Genomic DNA, 23,969 nt, shown 5'->3' on the forward strand with positions numbered 1-23,969 from the left:
AACCGGTGAGCGCCGAAGATCGGTCATCTTATAAATTAACGGATGTACTGCCAGGTCCTTGGCAAGGGGGTTATTTTTCCCGTTCACTTTATAAGGCAACGGCTTTAAGAAACTACCCTCATCATTATATAGTAGTTAAGTGAAGATACGTAACGTATAGTTGATAGGGTTGGTAGCAACAACGGCACTAGCAACAAAAGAAGAATTACCATAAAACCAATAGGATAGACGGGTTAATGGTCAAAGAGACCTCCAACATATATGAGGCACTATTTGTCGTGAAGTCTGTCTTGGCGGAGAGAAGCAAAACGGTGAGAATGTGGGACGTCCCAATAGCGGATCAAGACCCCACGTGGAGGAGGCAACGATGTCGATATGTCGATATGGTTGGCTGAGTAAGGGCCCTAGCTAATGTATGAGACTATCTGAGGCTCACAGTAATACATACGTAACTTGGACGCTCCATGAGCGGGTGGACTTATTGTACATAGGTCGGTACTTGTTATTATCAGCGAGGGACCAATGACCAATGATTAAATACCATCGGGCAAACGACCGAAGGCGATTGCTTTGTCAGGAAGAGTGGTTATCAACTTTCTTTACATAGAGGAGATTTTTAATTATAATTTACACTGCTAGCATGGATAGGCCATGCCATGTATTTACAACGGCCCTTTGATGTCCTAAGACGTAGGTACTTATAAGTGGGTTGGTGGCTGACGGTAAGGCGAGCGCGACCTATTGGATGAATGGGCCGAAATGGAGCGGCCGGAGGGGTCGGAGGGTTAAGTTTAGGTACGGGAGCAGGGGAGTAAGAAAGAGCTTAGATCGAACCTGTCGAAGAGGAAAGAAAAGTCTACAAAAAATCAGGTGCTTTGATAATTTTATAGGTACGGACGGCTACATGCAACCTAGTATAGATGTAGCTTACGTCTTAGGTAGTGCATAGTACTGTGGGCATATGACGCTTGTTCTCATTGATAATGCCCCACCATCGCCATCGCGGGCAAATAAGTAATAGGGATATCCCGACTGCCCCCCAACAATAATTGAACCTACCGTCCCATCTTCAAACAACTACAATTACAACTACATCTGCAACCAACTCTATTTGCGTTGCTTAAAATACGATCGCCTCGTCGCATATATCTTAACTCGGAGTTTCTAGTAACACTAATACAAAATGTCTAACTCCCTAGATCAGTTGAAGAGCACCGGCACGGTAAGTCTAGTTTACCCCTCAATCAACTTTACCCCTCCATCGTGAGTTTTTAATGTTCGAGATGGAGGATTTCCTAGCTCATCTGCAACACTGCTTCCGTGAGCGCGGAACACAAATCTCGTGTTTTCACGCTTCATAGCTAGCAATTGGCTAACTTGTACATGTTCTCGTCAATTAGGTTGTCGTCTGCGACTCTGGTAAGCTACATTAAGTCTACCCCTAAATAAAGACGCGATGGCGCTAACTGACGTATTAGGTGACTTTGCAAGTTAGTATATCCCGCATAATCAACCCAACTTGCGACAATTGCGGGCGGGTCAAGCCGGCGACATAGCTTTATCCTTCTTGAAGCAATACTAACAACAACATCTAGCTATCGGAAAGTACAAGCCGCAAGATGCTACCACCAACCCCTCTCTCATCCTCGCCGCGTCTAAGAAGGCCGAATACGCCAAATTGATCGATGCCGCCGTAGCAAATGCCAAGGCAAAGGGTGGTGATATCGACAGCCAAGTTGACGATGCTCTTGACCGACTCTTAGTTGAGTTCGGCAAGGAAATCTTAAAGATTATCCCCGGCAAGGTCTCGACTGAGGTCGACGCCCGCTTCTCCTTCGACACTAAGGCTTCGGTTGAGAAGGCCCTACACATTATCGACGTATGTGTCTAATGAACGCTGATAAACAATTGATGTTGGACAATTATACTAACACGTATTATATAGCTATACAAGGAGCAAGGTATCTCCAAGGACCGCGTTCTGATCAAGATTGCGTCGACGTGGGAAGGTATCAAGGCTGCCGAAATCCTGCAACGCGACCACGGCATCAACTGCAACCTGACCCTCATGTTCTCGCTCGTCCAGGCTATTGCTGCTGCCGAGGCTGGCGCTTTCCTCATCTCCCCCTTCGTCGGCCGTATCCTTGACTGGTACAAGGCCACGACGAAGAAGGAGTACTCCAAGGAGGAGGACCCCGGTGTCAAGTCCGTCCAGTCTATCTTCAACTACTACAAGAAGTTCGGCTATAAGACCGTTGTTATGGGTGCCTCTTTCCGAAACACCGGCGAGATCGTCGAACTTGCTGGCTGTGACTACCTGACCATCTCTGTAAGTGACTGATTTTTGATCATACACCTAGATATATACACCTAGATATGATAACTCTAACACCCTTATAGCCTAACCTGCTCGAGGAGCTCCTCAACTCGACCGCTCCCGTCCCTAAGAAGCTCGACGCCTCTGGCGCCGCCTCGCTCGACATCCCTAAGAGGACCTACATCAACGACGAACCGCTCTTCCGCTTCGACTTCAACGAGGAGCAAATGGCCGTCGAGAAGCTACGTGAGGGTATTAGCAAGTTCGCCGCCGACGCCGTCACCCTCAAGGACATCATCAAGAACAAGATCTCGGCGTAAATTACGACGCCGACAGGTAAAAAAGGAGGCACAGGGCAAGTGCGCATTGAGAAATCGGCTGGTTAGGAGTTTCTAGAATGCATAGTTGATGAATTTGGCCTCTTTCGTTTCCGGGGTAATAACAAGTTCAGTTATAAGGGATCTGCTTGGCGAATATAGGACCGGCAGATTTCTACTATGAAGTCCATAGTCGAGAACCAAAATATAGGGTTTAACCAATGCCATTTAATTAACCTATGATGTCGTACGAAATACTGGAAAATATGATTAGTCGAAATATCTTTTTATTACCTAGGTTAGGTACTTTGCTGGTTCTGGATACCTGCGTAAGGAAGATAGGTGTAACGTATAGTATACAAATTGGTATACTGGTAAACAAACGCGGAAACGCCACCGCCATGCATTATGAATACCTAATGCAGGAACATATGTTAGGTATGATCCAACGAGGTCATCCCACCGCCCACTGCACCACTACCATCGTCATCCTTCTGGCCAAATAGTCCCGACAAGCAAACGCTACCGATCTAAGGATCCAACCCAATCCAATCCAAACCCACCCAACCACAAACGCAATGGGCTTTCTATCCATAGCCTTCTGGATCTCTCTATTCACCTTCCTCTTCACCATTATAGGCCTACTCCTACTCATCCTGCTTATCTTGGGCTTCTTCCTCGCCCTGGTTCTCGTCCCGCTGTATTATTTCTTCAAATTTGCTACCGAGCTCGACAGGCGACGCTGACGAGTCGGTGCGTTACGCCGTATTTGGCCTGCTCGAGCTTTTCGGACGCTGCTATTTCCGGGCCTTCGTCTTCGTCTGAGTTGTTGTCGTTGTTGCTGTTGCTATCGCTGCTTAGGGGGTTGGAAATGGTGGTGGTGGTGGATGGTGAAGCCGGCTCGAATACGAGCGCTGTTAATTCCCCGCCTCGCGCACAATTACTATCGAGTCCGAACGCGTACCGCCGTATGCTGAGGCCTGTCTTGGCGTCGTGGCCGTAGACTACGGTTGTCGTCGTCGTCTTCTTCCGTTTCGCTTTCTCCAACGCGTTCCATACCTTGGACCAAGGGTGGCCTTCGCGGCCTTCGCTCGGCTTTAGGTGTGGGTGGTGCGAAGAGGAGTCGGTAGACGAATCGATGAGGGATTCGGGGGAGAAAGAAGAAGAAGATGGCATGATGAGAGTCCGTATGTTCATGACTACTTGCGGGTCTTGCTTCTCGAGCGCTATGCCGGGGACTAGACCCCCGTGTACGACCACTACGTCCCCGTAATACGGAGATATGGTGCCGACGCGTAGGATGACGGGCCGCGCGGCGAGCCAGGAGCGCTGGGCGGACGTGAGGCTCTTTGCCGTCTTGCGGTCTTCTTTCTTACCCTTATGTTGTTTGTGCTTATGCCCGTGTTTCTTCTTCTTCTCCTTCTTTTTCTTCCCTTCTGCCTCCGCGTCCCCTTCCGCTTCCGTGTCCGTATCTGTATCTGTATCCATATCCGCATCGGCCTGCTGCATTTCAGCCCACGCCCGCAACACGCGGTCCTCGTGGTTTCCGCGCACGCTGTACGCGCCTATCTCCACGGCGCGGTCTACTACGCCCCCGCTGTTCGGGCCCTTGTTCACCATGTCCCCCGTGAAGACGACCGTGTCGCCGCGCGCGCGCGAGTATCCGACTTTGGCGAGCAATGCGTCCAGCGCGTCGAGCTGTCCGTGGACGTCGCCGATCATGATCAGGCGGGGCGAGTCGGAGCCGCCGTGGGGTTTAGGTAGGGCGGAAGGAGGTAAGGAGGCGAGGAGGGTTGGTTTCGTGAGGGAGACATGGGATTGAGATTGGGATTGAGATTGGGATTGGGCGTCTTGCGTCATTATTGTTGGTACTATGGGTAGTAGTTGTTCGCTATAACGTGTGTAGCATAGTATTGTTATGAGTAATATCGTGAGTAATATCGTAAAGATGGTGCTCGCGGTAGTTATACGTCGACGCTGCGGCCGGGATAGTGGAGGTTCCGGACGACCCATTGAGGATTTAGTATAGCACTAAGTATGACGTCGTCGAATAGCCACCTAGTGTAGCAGTGTAGGTAAGGGTTCACGAATGTATAATAAGTTCACGTCCATCCGAATAAGAAGCCTAATACGGGTACGTAGCAAATATAGCAAATAACCTGTTAGACATTCAATTCTATATAGGCGAGTTCAAATGAGCCAGTCTACTGATAGAATAGTTAGACAAGACCATAACAACCGTAGCTAAAGAGCCATGGATATTTTTACACGTATCGTCATACAATGTATGTATGTACGACGTTACGCGGTGTGAAGGAGCGAAAATGAGCATGGAGATCATAGATGGAAATTTCGTTATGGAGTCTTGAGGTTATTTGCCAAGGCCGATCTACACTAACAGACCCTTGTCTCAATTATATATTATATATAAAGGGGGGCGTGACGCTTAGGTAATAGGTAATTACACATGTGATGGATTTTAAACGGGTTTAAAGTCTGACTTTTGATGTCGCTTGATACCGTCGGAAGCGTATGATCGACTAAGTCATCTAGGATCAGGGATATTTGTGTGATATATCGAGCAGGTCATAGAGCGTCGTGTGAATACCTGCTGGTCGCAAAAAAAGAAAACCGACCAGGATACCCAGAGACTGAAGATAAACTCGGCGTTTGATTTGGATCGTAGGGTATAAGGCTGAGAGACAACACCACGCCATATGCATTCTACCATTTGAGTAGAGTTAACCCATTGCAAGCCACACTTAGAGATAATAAGCAACCGGTTTTGACACCCACAGATATGCTAATCCACCCCCAACGCCGTCCAATGCTTGCTGCGATATGTGATATAGGTATCCGCTCAATCTTTTGTATGGTACATCTCATCTTATTTCTTTTGCGACTCCTGTTCTTTTCGGTACTTTTCATTCTCCAATTCTCGCCAGTCCTTGGGCTCGGGCTCGTTCCCGTCGGTCTTGCGGACGGAGCCGGCGAAAGCGGATCTTCCGGCGTAAAGCTGGTATCCTTCTCCCGACTGCTCGGACGTTTCGAGGCTCTTGAAGGTGATGGGCTGGTTCCCGCGGAACCGCTTGCGCATATCGATCATGCCCCTCCTACACTCGCCGAAACCCTTCTTCAGCTGTTGGCACTTCGTCGGGAGGGTCTCGGACAGCGGTGAGCGCAGACATTCGGCTGCGGTATGCCGCTGTACCATCACGCAATCCGACTCTTGCAGGCATTCCGCCAGTGCGGCTCCTGTAGTCAGTGGCCCGTCAGCAGAGTCCACACAGGCTGAAGGGTATAGTGGTATAGTGGTGCTATGGGTAGTTAGGTCCACGCATACATACTTATTTCTTTACATGAGCTTGGCATGTTGACCAGACGTGGGGGATCTGCGAGCGAAGCTGTAGAGGAATCAATTTTCCACCAGGTCACACCAGATCGGATCGGATGGTTTCTATGTAATATCGCGAAAGTCACGAAAAGTAAAGTTGGTCCGAGCTTAGAGAAATGCCATAACGCCGATTGGTGGACAACTCGGCGGACAGATCGGGAATTAGCATATCAGCATAGGCACTTGAATGCAGGGGTAGCTTGCTGGCATGTTGTTGGCAGAGTTCGTTCATTCCTTTTAAGTTATCATTAGTGGGGAGAGCAAGGAAATCTCCAAGTACTAATGTACACTAACTAATAGTAGTACACCGTAGGGGAAGGAGCTCCATCGCCACGGGTCTGAAATGAAATGAAGAACCTTGATTATGATTTCAATATTACATATTATGCCTTCTCGAACTTTAAACAAATCTAAGAAATCTAATATTTATTTACCTGTTTACCTATTCAAAAATCACAACCTTAATATCAACTTACCATCTATTTCTACTTTTAGATATTAACCTTCATGGGTATTGAAATGTCAATTGTCTGTCTTTCTTGAGCTTAGCTTGCTGCAATCCTATTCGCATATTCGCATGTGACATCACCAAGACCTACCTACACCGCGACAGCTATTTCTTTTTCCATAACATCGCCCAATCTCCAATCTCCCTCGAGAATCGTAATTCCTCATTCGTAGAGGTAATACTTTTGGATGGTATCTTAGCTAGACGGAAGGAAAATGAACAGCTTATTGCGATAGCGCAGCGCTAAACTGGCATCCAACGTCTTCTATCCCTACTTGAATACCAAACACATCGAAACCAAAATGCCCTTACCGTTTCTTGGTCGATTGGACATGTTAGTAATATCTCTATATAAGTAAGAACACGAGCATCTCGACGATATTAATCGCGTAATATAGCGCCGAATATTTTGCCCTCGTGGGCTCCTTCTTTCTTGTTGGGCTCGAGGCCCTGATCCGAGTGTTAACGCTAGCGTTACGTATGGAAATACCATCCTATCTATTGCTTCTCCTATACTAACATTCTAAATACAGCATCCTCGTTGTTGAATCTTTTCTACCGAGCCTCGCGACGGTTATTTAATAGATTGACCTCGCCGGCGCAGAAAAGAGCCGAGCAGAGAAGGAAATGTACGACTTGCTTCCAATCCCTAACATCCTCCCACACTAACACGTTGCGTCCAGCCATCTCGACGTCGGTTCGAAATGCCTCCGATTTCGTTGACCTCTGTGCCATGTACGGCTACACGGCCGAGGAACATGTGCTACAAACAAAAGATGGGTACCTACTTGGAATACACCGTCTTGCATGGAAGAAGGGCGAGGAAGACATGAAAGTCAACGACGGGCCCGCCAGTCTGAAGAAGCGCGTCGTTTATCTTCACCATGGCCTCCTCATGAATAGCGAAGTTTGGGTTTGCCTCACCGACGCCCAGAGGTCTCTGCCCTTTGTGTTAGTGGAAAGAGGTTTCGACGTTTGGGTACGTTCAGTAACATCTCTCTCTCTCTCTCTCTCTCTCTATATATATATATATAATTGTACATACTAACTATGGGATATTAGCTGGGTAACAACCGTGGGAACAAGTACTCTAAAAAGTCGATTAAGTATCCCCCTACTACGCCCGAATTTTGGAACTTCTCAATCGATGAGTTCGCTTTTCATGATATCCCAGACTCGATCAACTACATCCTAGAGAACACAAAGCAGCAGTCCTTATCCTACATTGGCTTCTCGCAGGGCACCGCGCAAGCTTTTGCTAGCTTAGCGGTGCACCCTAAATTGAATGAGCAGGTCAATGTATTCATAGCATTGGCACCGGCTATGTCACCTGCCGGTTTGAATAATGGCATCGTCGATGCTCTCATCAAAGCCTCGCCCCAGGTCCTCTTCCTTCTCTTTGGCCGACGTTGCATTCTCTCGTCTGCTACGATGTGGCAGTCTATACTGTACCCACCTCTGTTCATGAAGCTCATTGACATGGGCTTGTCTTTCCTGTTCGGCTGGAAGACCAAAAACATATCGGTTAGCCAGAAGCTCGCGGCTTATCCACACTTGTATTCGTTTACCAGCACCAAGTCGGTCGTCCATTGGTTCCAGATAATTAGGAATCAGTCGTTTCAAATGTACGACGACGATGTGCAAACACATCTATCAATCCACACGTCGAGCAAGTACACGAAAGTCGCCAAGTATCCAACCCGCAATATTAAGACTCCCATTGTCTTGGTATATGGAGGGAGCGACTCCCTGGTTGACATCAAGGTGATGATGCGAGAGTTACCTAATAGGACTGTAGCAACGGAAATTCCTCACTATGAGCACCTCGACTTTCTCTGGGCTCGTGACGTTGACGTTCAAGTCTTTCAGCACGTATTTGACGCCTTGGAGAATTTCAAGGGCGCAGAGCATTCGCTAGAAGAGTTTGAAAGCTATCAACGAGCGCGTAGCGCCAGTCTAACAGCCTCTCATTCTTTTAAACAGTGAGTTTCCCGTAGTGTTGATATTTATATCTTATTCTTACCACTACTAGAAATGGAAGACTAAATGGTGTTAGCACACATCGTAGCAGCGACGCGTTCGAATCCGACGGGGCTTCTGCGTCTAATGGAAACCAGACCAATGGAGAACATCTATTGAGTGTACAACACGAGGCGCGTGAAGATCCCGTGAATCGTTCCGATTTCAGTCTAGAAGCGGCAGAACCCATCAACACCGCAACGGCAGGTCTTCACATCCATCCTAATTCTAGCGCCACTATCGATGAAAATACGCCGCCCTTAACTTCACCTAATAGACCGTATTCGACTGGCGATTACGACGGTGTGGGGGATCTACCTACCCCCGCAACGCCTAGTCCCTCAGCTCAGAACATCAAGCGGAATCGCCGACGCAATAGTGCTGCTAGCAATCTCAGCTTGGAGGGTTCGATGAAAGAGGGGCGCGGCATCAAGATTGGTGCTGCGAGACCCATTATAGGTAGCAGCAGCGATGAGGGACGGAGGTTTTCTCGATTAGACAGTCATTAGACAGTCGATAACCTATATATACATATATATATCAGTGCGACTAGACCTCGGTATACATGACTTGGGCGCGCGGATAGATGGGCGTTTTCATAAAAGGGAGAAGGGTACCCATTTTAGCATATTTTACCTATAAGTTTTGGCTATTGCATTTGTCAGGGGGTTCGCAGACACGGGGACGGGGACTTGTGCGACGAGTTTCGAAGGGTTGGGGGTTTGTGTATAGCTAGGAATACATACATTACATATTTTATATCTTCATTTAACTAGGTATGCATTATTCTCTGCGGCGCCGCTTTCCCTTCTTTAAAGCTACTATATAGTATTGTTTACTAATTCATTATGACGATATACACACTGGGATGGTATGTCATCTTAAACTTCCCCTTCCCCTCTCAACTACATGTAGAGAGTAGAGAGAATTAAAATACATGCTTATATTGCCACGTACCCACGATCATATGTCTTCTTCCTCGGCGGCCGTTTTCTCCACGATGAAGTACTTGTCGCGGCCGGTCTTTGGATCCGGCTCGTGCTCAACTAGGGGGGTTCGGTTAGCCATAATCCGCAGCAGAGTAAAGGCTCCAACTTACTAGCAAGCTTGTTGATATGACCGATGATGTTCTCGATCAGCGTGTCCTTCTTGTTGCGGTCGGTGCGCCCGAGGTTGTTGATCCACGAGAAGCTGTTGAGTGCGAGGTATACGATGGCGATAAATATAATCACGCCGATGGAGTATGCCCAAACTACGACGACGGTCACGATGTCGGTCCAGCCGTTGGGCGAGTTGACGAAGGAGGTATGCGGTGTGGTCTCCATGACGCCGCCACCGCTACCCGACAGCCAGCCGAAGAGGGCGAAGATAGTGGCGATAGCATCGACGCCTAGGACGGCGCCGACGAGCTGCCACGAGGGCCAGGTCTGGCCACCGCGAGTCACGAAGATGAGCCAATTCTCGGTCAGTGCGACTTCTAGGAATAGAACCTCCTGTATCGAGCCGAAGTTCTGCACCACGCCCCCGCTGGTCAGGAACATGGTGCCTCGCATAATCCAAGTGCCGGCGGCCAGCAGGGATCCGAGGATGACGCTGATGACCCAGATCTTCTTCAGCTGCCATTCTACGGGGCGCGGCTCCACGTGCGCGTTGTCGTATGCGACGGCGACGGTGGCCAGATCGGCGAAGAGCGCGATAAACACGATGAGATCCGGGCGGATGGTCTCGTTTATGATGACCATTGACGTCGTTAGGTATATCTCGAGGTGGAGACATAGTGCGATGCGGTATTGTACGTATGCTTTCATCCTTTGGAAGATCTGTATGAGACTATGAGTTAGCATGGCTGACCAACAGCATGAGATGGACACATACTTGGCGAGAAGTCTTGATCGACAGGATGATGGTACTGAGGCCTGGAGCCAGGAAGACGATATCAGCCGCCGCCTGAGCAGCCTCGGATGCTCCCTCAACGGCAATTCCACAATCAGCCTTCTTCAAGGATGGCGCATCATTCACACCTACGATAGATAGGGGGATTAGTATCAGAGTCCGAATAAGGGAAAGGGGTAATACAAGCAAAGCTCACCATCACCCGTCATCGCCGTTAGCGAGCCACGCTGCTGCAACATCTCAACAACCTGATACTTGTGCTCCGGGAAAACCTCCGCGAACCCATCAGCGCGCTGCACGAGATCATGCTGGACAGCCCCCGTCAAGCCGCTATGTATAAGCTTCTCGGAATTATACACCTTGGTGCCCAGCCCCAGCATCTTGCACGTCTCCTTCGCGATCGCAATGGCGTCGCCCGTCAGCATCTTGACCGGCACGCCCAGGTGCGCCGCCTCGACGATCGTCTGCGCCGTGTCCTCGCGCGGCGGGTCGAACATGGATAGCAGCCCGAGCAGGACCCAGGGCTCGTCGTTCTTCTTGTACGCTACGCCGAGCGACCGGAACCCCCGCAGGGCGAACTCTCGCGCCTTTTGGTTGTACATGGCGCGCACTTCGTCGCTGACGTCGGCGAGGTCGACGATGGCGCGCGGCGCTCCTTTGGCGAAGATGTATTTGTCGTTGCCTAGGCGGCACTCGGTGGTGATGCGCTTGGAGACCGGGTCGAAGGGCGTGAACTTCTCTGTTACCCAGCCTTGGCGCAGGATCTCGCGGGCTTTGGGATAGCGCTTGAGCGTCGTGATTGTTACCTTGTCTATGGGGTCGAGCGAGGCGATGTTGTGCGAGCTCGCTAGTGCTGCGACGGCCATCATCCAGTTCACGTCTTGTCCTTCGGCGACGAACGGCTCGCGGATACTGAGCTTGTTAGCCGTCAGGGTGCCGGTCTTGTCTGAGCAGAGCACGTTGACGCCCTAATATCGTATTTTAGTAAGTAAGTCAAGTTGTCAACCATCTTGGTGATAATATTTGCATAGTTAGGAGCTACCTACTGCTAAAGATTCGATCGCCGTTAGCTTCTGGACGATGGCCTTTTGCTTCGCTAGATAGGCCGCACCCACTGCAAGCGTCGTCGTCGTGACCACGGGAAGACCGACGGGAACTCCAATGATCAGCAGCACCAACGTGTAATGCAGGAGGTTCTGGACGTCTGGCGTAGCGATGCGAAGGTGGTGGAAGAAGCCCCCGATCCAGGCGACGAGAATCCAGAACATAACAAGTACTAATAACGACGTTCCAATGCTATCCATGACAGCTTTGAAATGGCCTTGGTCTTTGGCTCCTTGGACTAGAGCTGCGGTCCGCCCGACGAAGGAGTGCTTGGCAGTAGTGGTCACGATAGCATATGCCTTTCCTCGCTTGCAGCCGGTCGTGTAGTACAGGATATCGCCCATGTATTTGTCCACGGCGAGGGATTCACCGGTGATGGCGGACTGATCGCAGGCGACGAGAGGGTCGCCGTAGTGAATAAACTGTTGTTCGTCGTCGTCTTCGATATTATTATTCTCTTGGTCTTTGTTCTTGTTGTTCTTAGCTTCTTCCTCCTCGCTAAACTTGTCTTCGTTCCTCAGTTCTTTGAACCGCTCGAAGTCCTGAGGCCTGTTGTAGTCGCAAATTAACCGACAATCTGCTGGGACGGTTTGCCCTTCTTGTATGATTATCTATTTTAGATTGCGTGGTAAGCTTATGGGTTGTTCGTTTATTGTTACCGTCGATATCTAACAGGTACACTTACAATATCACCTGGGACCAATTCTCTCGCTAGAATTTGCTCTTCCTTGCCGTTGCGTACAACAGTCGCTTTCATAGCAATGTCGCCCTTCAAGCTCGCCACCACGTCAGCTGCTTGTTTTTCCTGATAGAAGCCGACAAAGGCGTTAAGGCAGAGGATGCCGATGATGACACCAAAGTCAATCCAGTCGCCAAGGCCGACGGCCAGTAAAGCCGCGAGTTCCATAACTAGACCGACTGTTAAGTTCACATTCCAGAATACCCATACGAACAGCGGCACGGGCGACAAGCTTGCTCACCATAAAGGATGGGTCCTCGGAAATAACCGAGAAACTTGGCGAACATATTTTCCTTTTCAGCCGTCAGCTCGTTCCAGCCGTATCGTCTCCGGCGCTCCTCCACCTCCTCGGTAGTTAGACCGGTGTGGATGTCTGTATCGAGCCATGAATCAGGCGGCTTGCCACTGTCGGTATGCTCAGACCCGGCCTCTGGTTCGCCCTCGCGAGATTTCCAGAACTGCCACCATTTTGGCTTCTTGCGCGGCCCGCCCTTCGCACTTGTTGAGAGGCTAGCCCGGCGCTCCGCATCGAAGTTCGTGATGAACCGGTCAAGCGCTTCATATTCGTTCAAGTCGGAGCTTTTTGCCGGCGCGTCCAGGCGAGCATCCCCAAACTTGATGTGCTCGTTGCCAGTTTGCGCAGCCGAAACGGAACGCTCGCCGCTTTGCTGTCCGCTCGAATAATCGGCTCCATTTGAGTGACGAGCCCCCTGAGCCTCGACATCGTCATCAGCAGGCCCGCCAGGTTGTCTCTGCTGGCCCAGGAAATCCATAGCGCGCGATCTAAGCACGTTACTCTAGAACCGCGTGTGCTCTTATACCTCCTTTTCAGCGGGTTGTGCCTGGCAGATATCTCAAGTCAGGAACGGAGACGACTGGGTTACCCCGTATATCAGCGCTCGAGGAGAATCCCGCAGCAAAAACACGCCGAGTTATTCACCGTTTCACACCCACACCATCAGCTAGAGCCGCAAGATTCAACGGATCCAACTGTAATGTAAGTCAAGTTCCCTACTAGCTACTTGGCAAATGCAGATAGACTTTCAGGACGAGCAGATACCTTAGCTGGGTATAACAATTTCAATCGATTAGCGTAGCAGCTCTGCCAGGAAGTGCATACGAAGCTGAAGCATCATATCAAGTAGGGAGGCATCGCTTTGTTTTGCGACGGGATAAAAGATATAGAGAAAAGAACCAGCATACACGGCGGGCAACGACGTCAGATTCACGAAATACGGCAGTAGTGCTATAGAGAGATCCATCATTGGTCAATGGAGGATTCGAGACATCCAGCTGGATTTCCACATTATCACGTGGGAGGTTACAATGGAGTTTATTGGAGTTCGCCCTGCTCAAGGGGGGCAGTCTTAAAGTCGAGACGACGCAACCATTGCGATATCCGGGCTACCCCAGTCTCTCATCTCAGCATGTGCTCCAGGAACTAGTAGGCTTATGCATATGTAGAATACCTTTACAGAAATATGTAAGACGGCAACGTATGGCTACCTATACTCGGTAACTCGAGGTCGATCGATCGCACGTCGCATAATGCAACGCATGAGTAGGTATTCTAGGGGTATATCGGTGGGAATAACTGCACATTACTAACTGCTCGATGATGGTTCGACAATTGGCATCAAGAGTCCTCGGTTCTTTAGTACTCGGCGACGTTGTTGCATGTCTCCGGTGAAGCCGATTTGAGTTTCAATTTCTAACCGTTTGAATTCCTTATATCGTCGGGCGCGCACAGACTACACCTATCCGGCCACCTACCTTAAATATATGCCTCGTGGCTTTCTGATTGGCTGGGTCTCTGGAATGAGACTCTATATACGAAAGACCTCGTTACTATTTAGGGTCAGCATAGAATTGGTCTCATTTAAGGTAAAGCAGATAATTTGATGAGAATAGAATTTTGGATTTGGAAGGATTTAGAATTGGGCTGATTGAGTCCCCGGTCTGAAATGCCCCTAGGTATTCCAAGATTTCTCTTAACCCCTATATCTAATTGATATCAGTCAGTACAAAGAAAATGCTCATCATCTAGACTCTTTCTAAACTACTATTGCTTCATGTACGGATATCCTTGGCCTAGTAGGTCGGATTCCAGCGTAGAGAGAACCAGGTTACAATATAATAAGCATGCAACTAAATCAAAACAACTGGTCTTAGCATCTTCCCCCTTTTCATCAAAGCAAAACCCTATATTGGAAAACATATCACTATGATATAACTACTGGGTTGGTGTAGCGACTGAATGAGAGTACTCATATAATACATAAAATATACTAATGAAAAGTCCCCCATATTTTTAACACTTAGATTATATAGCTCACCTTCGATAGTGAACTTGTCACGTATGTAATAGATTATAAGCCTGTTTGTTTCGGGAGTTCAAGTGGGTAGTAACTATGCGGTGACTCGAAATACTACGCTATGAAAATATGTCTGGGGGGACTTAATCAAATATATATAAGAAGCGCTGGTATATTCAGAGTTTAAACTTACTTAGTCAACCCTTTGCATACGTCGCTGTTGGCAACGAGAAGTAAGTATAAGAATAGGGTCTCTCAGATGTTCATTACAAGCACATGGCTCACCTCATATCTCGACGAACACTTTGCTTTTTTAAAGTATTATCATCTATAGTGATTAAAAAAAAAAAATCGAATCTTAGTGTTATGCACTATTCGAAACTTAGAATAGCCTATGATCAGCATGGTGTTAGGAGATCTACGATTACAGGAGCTGCCGCCCCCAGTTCCATTAAGCTGCGCCGCGAGTACTTACATGCATGATACTAAATCACAGGTATGCTGTTGGTTGCTAGTAAACCGGGCTTTGATCAGTTATGTCAACCTTTATTATTCTTACAGCCTGAAGGAATTGTAATAACAGCGCCTATGTGTACGAAGCTCGATTACACTCCTTGACAAATATTGACTGATGGCAATATCAGACGCTGAGCTTTGGCTAGTGACGTATCATGATTCGAAATATCTTCAGGAGGACAACGTTACCAGCTGTCAAAATATTTCAAAAAGGTAGAAGTCATATCTCTAGGTTTGGACGGCGAGAAGAGTATAAAGAGGTCCCGGTCTCGCCAGCAATGATCCAACCTTAACCCAGCATCATCAGAACACGCATCAACAGAATATCACCAGCACTTACAAATCTCAAGTCTCATTCACTTTACACTCAACTACTTTCCCTCGACAATGAAACAAGCTACAAAATGCGTTTCACTATCGTCGGGACAATATTGCCAACCAGGTTTGCTGGGGTCACAATCTCTCATAAAGGGGAATTGGGTGAATATGTTGAGTTTCTAGTTTTTTATGGGAGTTAGTCTTGTATAACTAGAGTTATAGCTGTAGGATGGTTGGATATCTGGAGAAATAGGGGCTGACACTCTTTAGGTTCTGATTTCCCACAATAGCAAATATTTATACCTTCGAAACATGCCTACCTTTTACACTTTTACGTATTCACGTATAGGCTAAGTCCGCGGCTGTTTCAAATTTGTTCAAGTGAATTACTTGAGGTAGGTATCATGTGAGCACCTCTCCTCAAACCCGTGTGAAGCTCTAGTTTCTTATACAAAAGACAAATTAAAACGTCCAAAAACTCATCTTCAGTTGGGACTGGATAGAGGAATGAAGCATTAGGTTGGAATACAAGATAGTAATGCATGTTAAAACCGGAATATAGCGAGTATTCTTTAGACTTAACTGGTGGGGGGCTATAAAATCTGTTAACCACGATGTAAATAGATGTTAAGATTACTACTCCAATCCGATTGACTCTTTGTCAGATCCAAGTATACTAGCGACGACGTCAGAAGAGAAGTAAAAATAGTAGGTGGTGCACGTGTTTGGAGAGGTGTTGGTGTTGGTTGTATAAATATTAGTCTTATGATACATCCTGTACCGGCGAATTCTTTGTAAATCGCATAAATATCTGAGGTACTAGTCTTCAAGATCTTGACATATTATGGAAAACATCTGCAATAATCTAGTTTAATTACTATAGCCAACGTATTTAAGTTTAAGAATAGACAATATAGTTGATCAGGCTATTTAGGTACACAGCGTAGCTAACTATAATATTTCCAACGGCCTTTATGCTTTTACCAAATTGGAAAAGATTAGCTGTTAGTTACTGAGTAAGAGAAATTGTAGGAGAAGGAATTGATAATTTTGATGGTTACTAACAGCGATCCTGATGATATTTTCGGCGGTGCGACTATATAGCTGACGCCTCTATCTGCTTCAAGGTGACCATATTAAATACCAAGGCTCTCTCACTTCACTTAGTATTCATCTCAGCGGCCTCACGGCGTACGACGTCTGTACGCATCTTCCCGGCAACCACGACTGTTCGCGGTTCGCCTACCTTGTTGCCGATGTCGTGACTGTGATCGCAGAGGGGGTTGCACACCGCAAGGACTTGCCCCTTTATGGAAACGAGAAAGCTAAAGATGAGCTCAAAAGCCGCCGTCTATTCCAACGAAACTGTACGAAGCTTGAGTAACCTAAAACGCCTCTCGAACGGTCGTTACCGACGGGTGTAGCTCGATTCTCAGTCCCTTCCCGGTCGGCGGATGGTACGCTGAAACGACGCGGGTCTGGTTACGACTTCTTGGTCTCGTACAAAGCGTACAAGTATGACATGAGCATCCAGCCAAACGAGAATGGCATCGAGGCAGTTGCAGACGCCATCGGCAAGGACTGGGCCAGTAGGATGACCAACCATAAAGATTGGGCTAACTACATTACCGCGGCGCCATTCGGATCGCAATGGAGGATCAACTTCGATGTCATTCCCGAGTCAGGCGACAACTGGAGCGAGAACGCCCAGAGTCAGAATGTCTGCGGAAATGCCGAATACAACTTCTAAGTGAGGAGACATCCCTGTGCAATACTCTGTTACTTTAATAGGTTAGTCAGTTAGATATTAAGTAGAATGTGTTGCTTTTGTGGTTCAGCTGAATTCAGCTTCATTAATGTTATTATCCCACATCTGAGTTGACTCGACCATCTTGTATGCAGTTAAGCAGATAGACGATCAGCTTATAATCCTTCCCCTAAAAACGTCTTTTCTTATGTTCTTTGCGACCTTTACAACTTTTTGTTTTGTTAGTGACTAGAAACTCTCTATTACACCTAGGAAAAATAACATCACCGATCACCATCAACATGGGTAACCCAAAAGAAGTTGGAGAAGAAGATGTAGCGCCACCACCTTACACCGCGGTCGACACCGTCGCGCACCCCCCGTCGCACGATGGCCAAGCGCCGTCCTACGCAGCTGTACCCGGATGTAGCAGCTCAGGCGGAGGTGCGATCGCAGGCGTAAGCAATAGATTCCCGCAGTGCATTAATGCGTACTTCGAGAAGAAGTTCACATCAAGTGCGTTCCACCTAGGCGAACATGCCGACACACCACTCTACGCGGTAACCATGCACAGCGGGTGGACGTCGAAGCCGCTACTAGAGATGCACTCGGGGCCGAATGAATCGGACCCAATAATCGCGACGGCGGGCCACGAGAGCCGGTGGAGCAGCGGCAAGCGCACTATAATCCAGATATTCCCCGACCCCGACCCCGCCGCCGACCCCGACTCCGCCGGCCCCTCAACATCGGCGGGCGAATCGAGCTCCGGGCCCGGCTCCGCGGTGACCGCGAAAACCATCAGCATGATACAAAAGCACTCGTGGACCCGCCAATGGCAGGAACTATCCGTCGAAGTGGGCATAGGGAAAGACCTGCGACAAGAAAGCTTCGAGTGGCGGCGCACGCGCGGGGAAGAGGTCAAGGAGCTGGACAGGTGGGGGAACGGATGGAAGCTGGTGCGGCTAAGCGGGACGGCGGCGGCGCCTGGGCGGGCTTCGGCAAGCGACGGCAAGGAGATCGTCGCGGTGTGGACGCCCAACGGCAAATTGAGCATGAATAAGTTCTGCAAGTTCCAGTTCCTGGAGAGCGGAGCCGCGGGGGTGCTCGGCGACACGTTCGCGCTCGCCGCGCTCATCAGCGGCTTGAAGATCTGGTACATGGAGTTCTTGCAGACTACTGCTGCTACCTAATGCCGCCGCGGCTTGAGCGAATGCCGTGTACGATTGTTATGTATTACATATTGTTAAGACTAGATCCGGTATGTATAAAACAACGTGCCTCACACGCGAAAAAAAGGATATGAAGTTAAACTTCTTAAGGGACAGCCCCCGTTATAAGCTACTGCTTTTCATTTTTAATATTCGCATCAACTAAATGATTTCATACCTTTGATATGCATAATCAATTAGTGGGGTACTATAATTAAACGCTCGCAGATACGGCGTATAGTCGAATAGATGTAATAGTTATATGCATTTATACTTTTAAATTACATCTTAATACGTATGTACCACTCTTGTGTTCCATTAGTATGTATAAAATAGTACCTGCATATATTTAATAAACACATCTAAAATATCAACACCATCAGTACCCATTCTCACCGAGAATTCTCGATTAATTAAGTACCTGTGTCCAAACATTCGTATCTTCAGCCTCCCTCCCTCGGCATAACACCCCGCGATAGTGGGCCCCTAATCCATTTCCTCACCCCCCACGTAACCCAACCCACCAACCACACCACCCCCCATCGCACGTATGTGCGGGTAACCATTCCATCTAGCCCCAAGTACCGGCATGGCATATATTAAGCCAATTCCATTTCGACGGGCGGGAAATAGTATGTAACTACCCCTGAAATAAACAACAGCCTAAAGATAGCACAACTACGTACAATACCTGAGGTACAATACGAAGGGGAAGCCTGAGCCGCACGAAAATGCGCCGGAACGCTTTTCACTGGTCGGAAAGAGGAGCCCAACGACAACAACAACTCCATCTCCCTTTTTCAATTCTTCCTCTCGGCTTAATTAACATGTTGGATTTCTATTTTCTAACTTTTCTTTTCTCTCACCATTAATAAGATCCAACTTGCGAAGGAAAGAATTCATCATCACACAATATATTTTTCCTATACTGACTTGACCGACGAAGCGCGAAAATAATAATAATAATCGTGCGCGATTCCGTGTCTTCATCTACCCTCGAGACATTTGACACGCAAATCATCATCATCATCAATCCTATCCCGCGAGGACGAGCCAACCATGGCTTCTTCTGTGGGACGAGTTGCCCCTCTGATCCGATTTTATCTTCGCAGGATCGAAAGGGAGCCTCTATTATTGGAAGAACAAAATCCCCGCCCAACTCCCTGGAATCGAAAAAATCACTGTCTATGTCCTTTTGCCCCAATATATTCCCTCTAAAAAGCCCGTCGAAGATGAAGTTTGGACGTAGTTTCACCTCTTAAGTAAGAGTGTAACCACCGTCGACGCGGATGTCGGCGCCGGTCACGTATGCGCTGGCATCCGACAGTAGGAATGCGACGGGACCCATAAGATCGACGGGTTGACCCATCTTACCCTGCGGGATGAGTGAGGTCCACTGCTTCTTGAGGTCTGGCTTATCGTCCAGGATCTTCTCGGTACTATTTACAAGTTTTTGTTAGCCGCTGTTTCGCTGTTATACGCGGTATGCGAGGATCAAATGATGGACGGCGTTACTTACAGAGCAGTCAGCATATAACCGGGGGAAATACAGTTCACACGGATGCCGGCGTGGGCCCACTCGACGGCAAGAGAAGCGGCCAAATGCCGGACGGCGGCCTTGGCGCTGTTGTACGGACTAAAAATAAATTAAATTCGGTTAGTCTCGACCGTTAAACCTGTTAACAATACAAGGATTGGATAGCGGAGCAACTTACGCCTGGGGCTGCGGTACGTTCACGATGGCACCGGACATACTTCCGATGAAAACCATGCTTCCGGGGCTCTTGCGCTCCATCAGGTGCTTGGCAACGGTGATAGCGAAGAGATATGTACCATCCACGTTGACGCTCCACAGCTTGCGCATGCGGTCAATAGGGTAGTCGACAGCGTTGTAATTCTCGGTGAAACCGGCGCTGGTGACGAGGTGGTCGATCTTTCCGTGCTCTTTGATAACCTCGTCAATGCACTTCTGAACCGAGTCCGCATCCGACACATCGGCGTAATGAGCGGTGACCTTGGGCACTCTGGTGGCGCCAGGGTTCTCCTTGCGGAACACGTCAACCAGCTCGATAGCTTGGCGTTCGGCTTCTTCCTCTGTTTGGTTGGACATGAATTGTCAGCAATCGTTTCGCACCGTTACAGCTCACCGCAGATCTGCAGAGCCATGTGGGAATCGGCGAAGGAAGTGGAGCGCAGAACGCAGAACGCGAGTCGGGGAGGGCGATGGGAAGGCAAAACAAAGCAGAGCCAAAACGAAAATGCGAATTTGCGAATTGGAAGGTTTGGGAATGGTTGAAGAGCGTGAAGCAATAGTAAAGGGAGCAAACTCACTGTTCATATCGACGATTGCCAGGTTGGCACCGCTAATAACCATGCCTTGACCCATGACAAGTCCGAGGCCACGAGCGCCACCAGTAACTACACCGACCTTACCCTCGAGTGAGAAGGAGGCGAGGGTTCGCTTCATGTGGAAACCACCACGGCCTTGAACGGGGGTAGAGGAGGGGAGAGCATCTTCCTCCGGGTACTCGACGGTGATGCTGTCGTCTGTACGGGCGAATGCACCGGGAGTAGGCGTAGGTGTCTTCTTGTCCTTGTTGTCTGCCTTGTTGAGAGGATTGTTGTTGTTGTGGATGTAAGCTGCGCCAGCAGGAAGGGTTGATCGAGGAGCAGCAGCTCTGGCAGAGGCACCGACAGCTCGTGCGGACGCGCGGAGAAGGTTTCGTGACAACATTGTGTGTGATATGTGATGTGTGATATGTGAGGTGTTTAGGCAGATGGACAAAAAAACTAAGCTTGTCGATATGATAGTAGGATGTATGGATACGAAGAAGGGAGAGAGAGGGTGAGGTGAGAAGGAAATAAGAGAATATTGTTTATGTGTCGATGTTATTAGCGGTGGGTGAGAATTGACGAGAATTGAGTTGCTGAAGGAGTAAAACTGAGCTTCAGTTTGCACGGGTTGACGAATGGCGAATGGATTAGACTGTCAGTAAAAATGACGTATGCGGGTTTCTACTATCAAATAGAGCTCTATACCGCTTTGGGGTGTAAAGAGAATCAATGTTTTTTGGAAGCAATTCACTTGCAATTGAGGAATCACCTTGGGTTTTTAAGAGGAGGATGTGAGAGATAAAAGGAGGGAGAAGTTCAGACCGACAGGAAAATTATTGGTAAAGAGCCTGGGAACACACGAGAGTGGGAAAAACTAAACCGCCGCCCAGGAGGTCAGGGGACCGGAAAACTCACGATCTTCCTTGGACGCTCACTAACAATTTTTTCCATTTTCCAATTTTTATTTTTTTCCTTAGCTCTTCTTCGCCTTCTCCAGCCTTTGACGATCTATACCCCACTGGCTATTAGCACATGTGGTACCTATCTTATAGCGTAGTACTACGTACCTCTTGTACATACATCCTACTAGAGGTGTTCTATAGGGTACATGCTATAGGTACTATGCAACTGTGTAGCAGCTATGTATGTAGGTCCAAGCTTCCCCCGTAGCACCCCCGTAGCACCCCCCCAGCACCCCTCTCTTTCCCCCCCTTCGGTTCCCCCTACTAGTGGAGGGTTGGAGGGGTAGTACGATTAAGCTTAGGTGACTTTTAGGTGGTTTAGGTGGAGACTAGCCTCTGTAAGGCCCATTCTAGACTTGTCAAGACAGACGAGGTAGTCTGGCTAGAGCCTAGACCAGATCCTTTATTGTTCCTTCATAGTTCTATCTGGCAGTCTGGTGATATGAGCTGCTGAAAGGTCGTCTGCCCATTCGTATTATGCAGAGGGCTACGTACGTCCCGCATCATGTGTACTGTATGTATGTATGTATGTATGTATGTATGTATGTACGTAAAATGGTAAGTAATGTACCTAACATATGTACCTAACGTTTTGTACATATTACCTAGGTACCTATGTACATGGATATACGTATTGTACATAAGACAAGTACCACGTACACCGAAGCACGAAAGAAAAACTCCAAACAATCGGAAACAACTCAACAACAGCCAATGCAATGCGACATGTGGCAGTTGCCCAGATTCATTCTGCGTCCCGAGTTACTTCTTAAGCTTTTTGCCAGGATACCGCAGAAGTGCGGCCCCGCAAATACCCAGAACTTCGAAGCAAGCGAAGCAAAGCTAAAGCAGTAACTAGCGTATACTAAATTGCAACCCCCATCGGTGGGAGGGACGCCCCCGGGAATGGGTAGCCAACAGGAATACCCGCCTACGCCGTACACGTAGCGAAGAAAAAAAAAGGTGAGCGATATCGTATTGTACGACATCCTATCCTCCCCATCGGAAGCCGGAGCCATGTCCATGTTCGTGGGATTTGCTGTCGCTAACTACCTACCTAATGTATTTACACTTACCCTACCTTATGACCTCTTTTTTCCCTTTCCTTTTTTTATTATTTTTTATTTTCTTACCTTACCTTATGATTGTGGGAAGTTCTCCGTCTTGTCAGTCAGTCTTGCCATCGTCACCGCAACAAGGCTTTTTCTGCCCTTGTCGATTGTAGATCCGAGTCTTGTTCGAGTTTAGTTTCTGAGCCTCTCGAACTTCTAACAGCTAATAGCGCATCCAAAATGCACAATGATAACACCATTTTCTCTTTGACCTTACTGATTCATTCGTCGCGTGTCATTTTGATTTTGTTCTTTGTTGAGTAATGTCACCCTGACCCGGATTATATTACTCAGCCCATCCCAGAGGGCCCAAGGGGTCCATGGGGTACTTTCGGTTCATAATAGAGCCGCACTCCTCCGCCTCCGAGGTTCCGAGGTCACGATGGTTGCAAATATTGTTCCCCATAGTCCCACGCCCAGCAATGGGTCCCGTCTTTAATTTCTTTTATCTTTTATTGTTAGTACATCATGTACCACCCACACTTACACCCACACATAGCTATAAATCTAGCGCGGGGGGTTGAGCCCTACCCCGGCCTTGAGGCTTTTGTCACACGAGCCTAAGGTAAGCTTGGTCTCACGATAGCTTCCAAATCTCCCCCAGTATCCGCAAACAGATTGCGCCAAATAAATTATTACGTTTCTTTTCTCTTTATTCCCCTGTCCTGCAAGCTAGAGGGCTATTCATGTATGCTAAGCGAGTCTTGTATTACATTATCTGATAAGACATATATTGATTCCTACCCCCCTTCGTTTTCATTGCGCATTTCGCGTTCTCTAGCCTGACTGCGCATTCCTGCAAGTAGCTCCCAGTGGATGCTGCTATCACACACTCGACGTTGAAAAAATGATAAAAAATCCCGCGAAGAGTATCGACCCCGCTAAAAATGTGTGATTTCCGAAGAGACTCTGCATATGCGTGTACGCTCCCCTATCTTATACAAAAGAATCAAAACCATTCGCCCTATTAGTATCGTGGGCTGGGCAAGTCTACCTGCAAGCTTATGCCAATCGCACGCGTAACGGGTATCAACTTAGAAACTATTTATGCCGTCGAAATGTGCTCCCGAGCCCTTTGCCCTTTTCCTAAACTCCCGCGGTTTTGGTGAACAAATAGAAAGTCGCGATTCGTAATGATAGCCGGCGCACCGTAACGACGCCCTTCG

The 23,969-nt window shown here is 48.3% G+C and overlaps 8 protein-coding genes across 8 annotated transcripts; 4 read left to right on the forward strand and 4 right to left on the reverse strand.

Annotated features, from left to right (window-relative positions):
• Positions 1-1,183: 1,183 nt before the first annotated feature.
• On the forward strand, positions 1,184-2,637 carry F5Y00DRAFT_257601 (transaldolase-like protein; the record flags this gene model as incomplete). The annotated part of the gene is made up of 6 exons (XM_048010586.1): positions 1,184-1,222; positions 1,401-1,419; positions 1,479-1,490; positions 1,596-1,879; positions 1,946-2,329; positions 2,401-2,637. The coding sequence occupies 6 exons, from the start codon at positions 1,184-1,186 to the stop codon at positions 2,635-2,637; spliced, it is 975 nt and encodes a 324-aa protein (XP_047869510.1).
• A 717-nt stretch (positions 2,638-3,354) lies between these two features.
• Positions 3,355-4,494, reverse strand: F5Y00DRAFT_257602 (Metallo-dependent phosphatase; the record flags this gene model as incomplete). The annotated part of the gene is made up of 1 exon (XM_048010587.1): positions 3,355-4,494. One exon carries the CDS (start codon positions 4,492-4,494, stop codon positions 3,355-3,357), a length of 1,140 nt encoding a protein of 379 aa, XP_047869511.1.
• Positions 4,495-4,998: 504 nt separating this feature from the next.
• Positions 4,999-6,247, reverse strand: F5Y00DRAFT_225012 (cytochrome c oxidase assembly protein PET191-domain-containing protein). Its single transcript, XM_048006108.1, has 2 exons — positions 5,982-6,247; positions 4,999-5,889 (listed from the first exon to the last, which is right to left on the reverse strand). The coding sequence occupies exons 1-2, from the start codon at positions 6,004-6,006 to the stop codon at positions 5,522-5,524; spliced, it is 393 nt and encodes a 130-aa protein (XP_047869512.1). The 5' UTR covers positions 6,007-6,247; the 3' UTR covers positions 4,999-5,521.
• A 168-nt stretch (positions 6,248-6,415) lies between these two features.
• On the forward strand, positions 6,416-9,326 carry F5Y00DRAFT_225014 (alpha/beta-hydrolase). Its single transcript, XM_048006109.1, has 6 exons — positions 6,416-6,870; positions 6,935-7,014; positions 7,070-7,165; positions 7,220-7,515; positions 7,599-8,518; positions 8,569-9,326. The coding sequence occupies exons 1-6, from the start codon at positions 6,839-6,841 to the stop codon at positions 9,062-9,064; spliced, it is 1,920 nt and encodes a 639-aa protein (XP_047869513.1). The 5' UTR covers positions 6,416-6,838; the 3' UTR covers positions 9,065-9,326.
• Positions 9,327-9,331: 5 nt separating this feature from the next.
• F5Y00DRAFT_270744 (plasma-membrane proton-e) lies at positions 9,332-13,337 on the reverse strand. Its single transcript, XM_048012658.1, has 7 exons — positions 12,533-13,337; positions 12,238-12,461; positions 11,495-12,163; positions 10,645-11,416; positions 10,431-10,576; positions 9,655-10,375; positions 9,332-9,601 (listed from the first exon to the last, which is right to left on the reverse strand). Exons 1-7 carry the CDS (start codon positions 13,062-13,064, stop codon positions 9,519-9,521), a joined length of 3,147 nt encoding a protein of 1,048 aa, XP_047869514.1. The 5' UTR covers positions 13,065-13,337; the 3' UTR covers positions 9,332-9,518.
• A 3,156-nt stretch (positions 13,338-16,493) lies between these two features.
• Positions 16,494-17,190, forward strand: F5Y00DRAFT_257606 (uncharacterized protein; the record flags this gene model as incomplete). Its single annotated transcript, XM_048010588.1, has 3 exons — positions 16,494-16,530; positions 16,568-16,807; positions 16,865-17,190. 3 exons carry the CDS (start codon positions 16,494-16,496, stop codon positions 17,188-17,190), a joined length of 603 nt encoding a protein of 200 aa, XP_047869515.1.
• A 77-nt stretch (positions 17,191-17,267) lies between these two features.
• On the forward strand, positions 17,268-18,490 carry F5Y00DRAFT_104844 (uncharacterized protein). The gene has a single exon (XM_048003827.1). It carries the CDS (start codon positions 17,490-17,492, stop codon positions 18,375-18,377), a length of 888 nt encoding a protein of 295 aa, XP_047869516.1. The 5' UTR covers positions 17,268-17,489; the 3' UTR covers positions 18,378-18,490.
• An 830-nt stretch (positions 18,491-19,320) lies between these two features.
• F5Y00DRAFT_270750 (NAD(P)-binding protein) lies at positions 19,321-21,129 on the reverse strand (the record flags this gene model as incomplete). Its single annotated transcript, XM_048012659.1, has 4 exons — positions 19,321-19,834; positions 19,915-20,031; positions 20,111-20,489; positions 20,727-21,129. 4 exons carry the CDS (start codon positions 21,127-21,129, stop codon positions 19,654-19,656), a joined length of 1,080 nt encoding a protein of 359 aa, XP_047869517.1. The 3' UTR covers positions 19,321-19,653.
• Positions 21,130-23,969: the final 2,840 nt, after the last annotated feature.

Source organism: Daldinia vernicosa (assembly GCF_022497035.1).
Source record: "Daldinia vernicosa strain CBS 139.73 unplaced genomic scaffold F5Y00scaffold_3, whole genome shotgun sequence".
Taxonomy (NCBI): domain Eukaryota; kingdom Fungi; phylum Ascomycota; class Sordariomycetes; order Xylariales; family Hypoxylaceae; genus Daldinia; species Daldinia vernicosa.

Bases quoted from the DNA above. Each gene is read 5' to 3' on its own strand.
- F5Y00DRAFT_225012 (XM_048006108.1), bottom strand. From the start codon at position 6,006: ATGCCAAGCTCATGTAAAGAAATAA. The intron at 5,890-5,981 runs GTATGTATGCGT...CACTGACTACAG, and splicing joins AAGCTCATGTAAAGAAATAA to GAGCCGCACTGGCGGAATGC.
- F5Y00DRAFT_225014 (XM_048006109.1), top strand. From the start codon at position 6,839: ATGCCCTTACCGTTTCTTGGTCGATTGGACAT. The intron at 6,871-6,934 runs GTTAGTAATATC...CGCGTAATATAG, and splicing joins TTTCTTGGTCGATTGGACAT to CGCCGAATATTTTGCCCTCG. The intron at 7,166-7,219 runs GTACGACTTGCT...CGTTGCGTCCAG, and splicing joins AGCCGAGCAGAGAAGGAAAT to CCATCTCGACGTCGGTTCGA.
- F5Y00DRAFT_270744 (XM_048012658.1), bottom strand. From the start codon at position 13,064: ATGGATTTCCTGGGCCAGCAGAGACAACCTGGCGGGCCTGCTGATGAC. The intron at 10,376-10,430 runs GTATGTGTCCAT...AGTCTCATACAG, and splicing joins CGATCAAGACTTCTCGCCAA to ATCTTCCAAAGGATGAAAGC. The intron at 9,602-9,654 runs GTAAGTTGGAGC...GAACCCCCCTAG, and splicing joins TCATATCAACAAGCTTGCTA to TTGAGCACGAGCCGGATCCA.
- F5Y00DRAFT_104844 (XM_048003827.1), top strand. From the start codon at position 17,490: ATGGGTAACCCAAAAGAAGTTGGAGAAGAAGATGTAGCGCCACCACCT.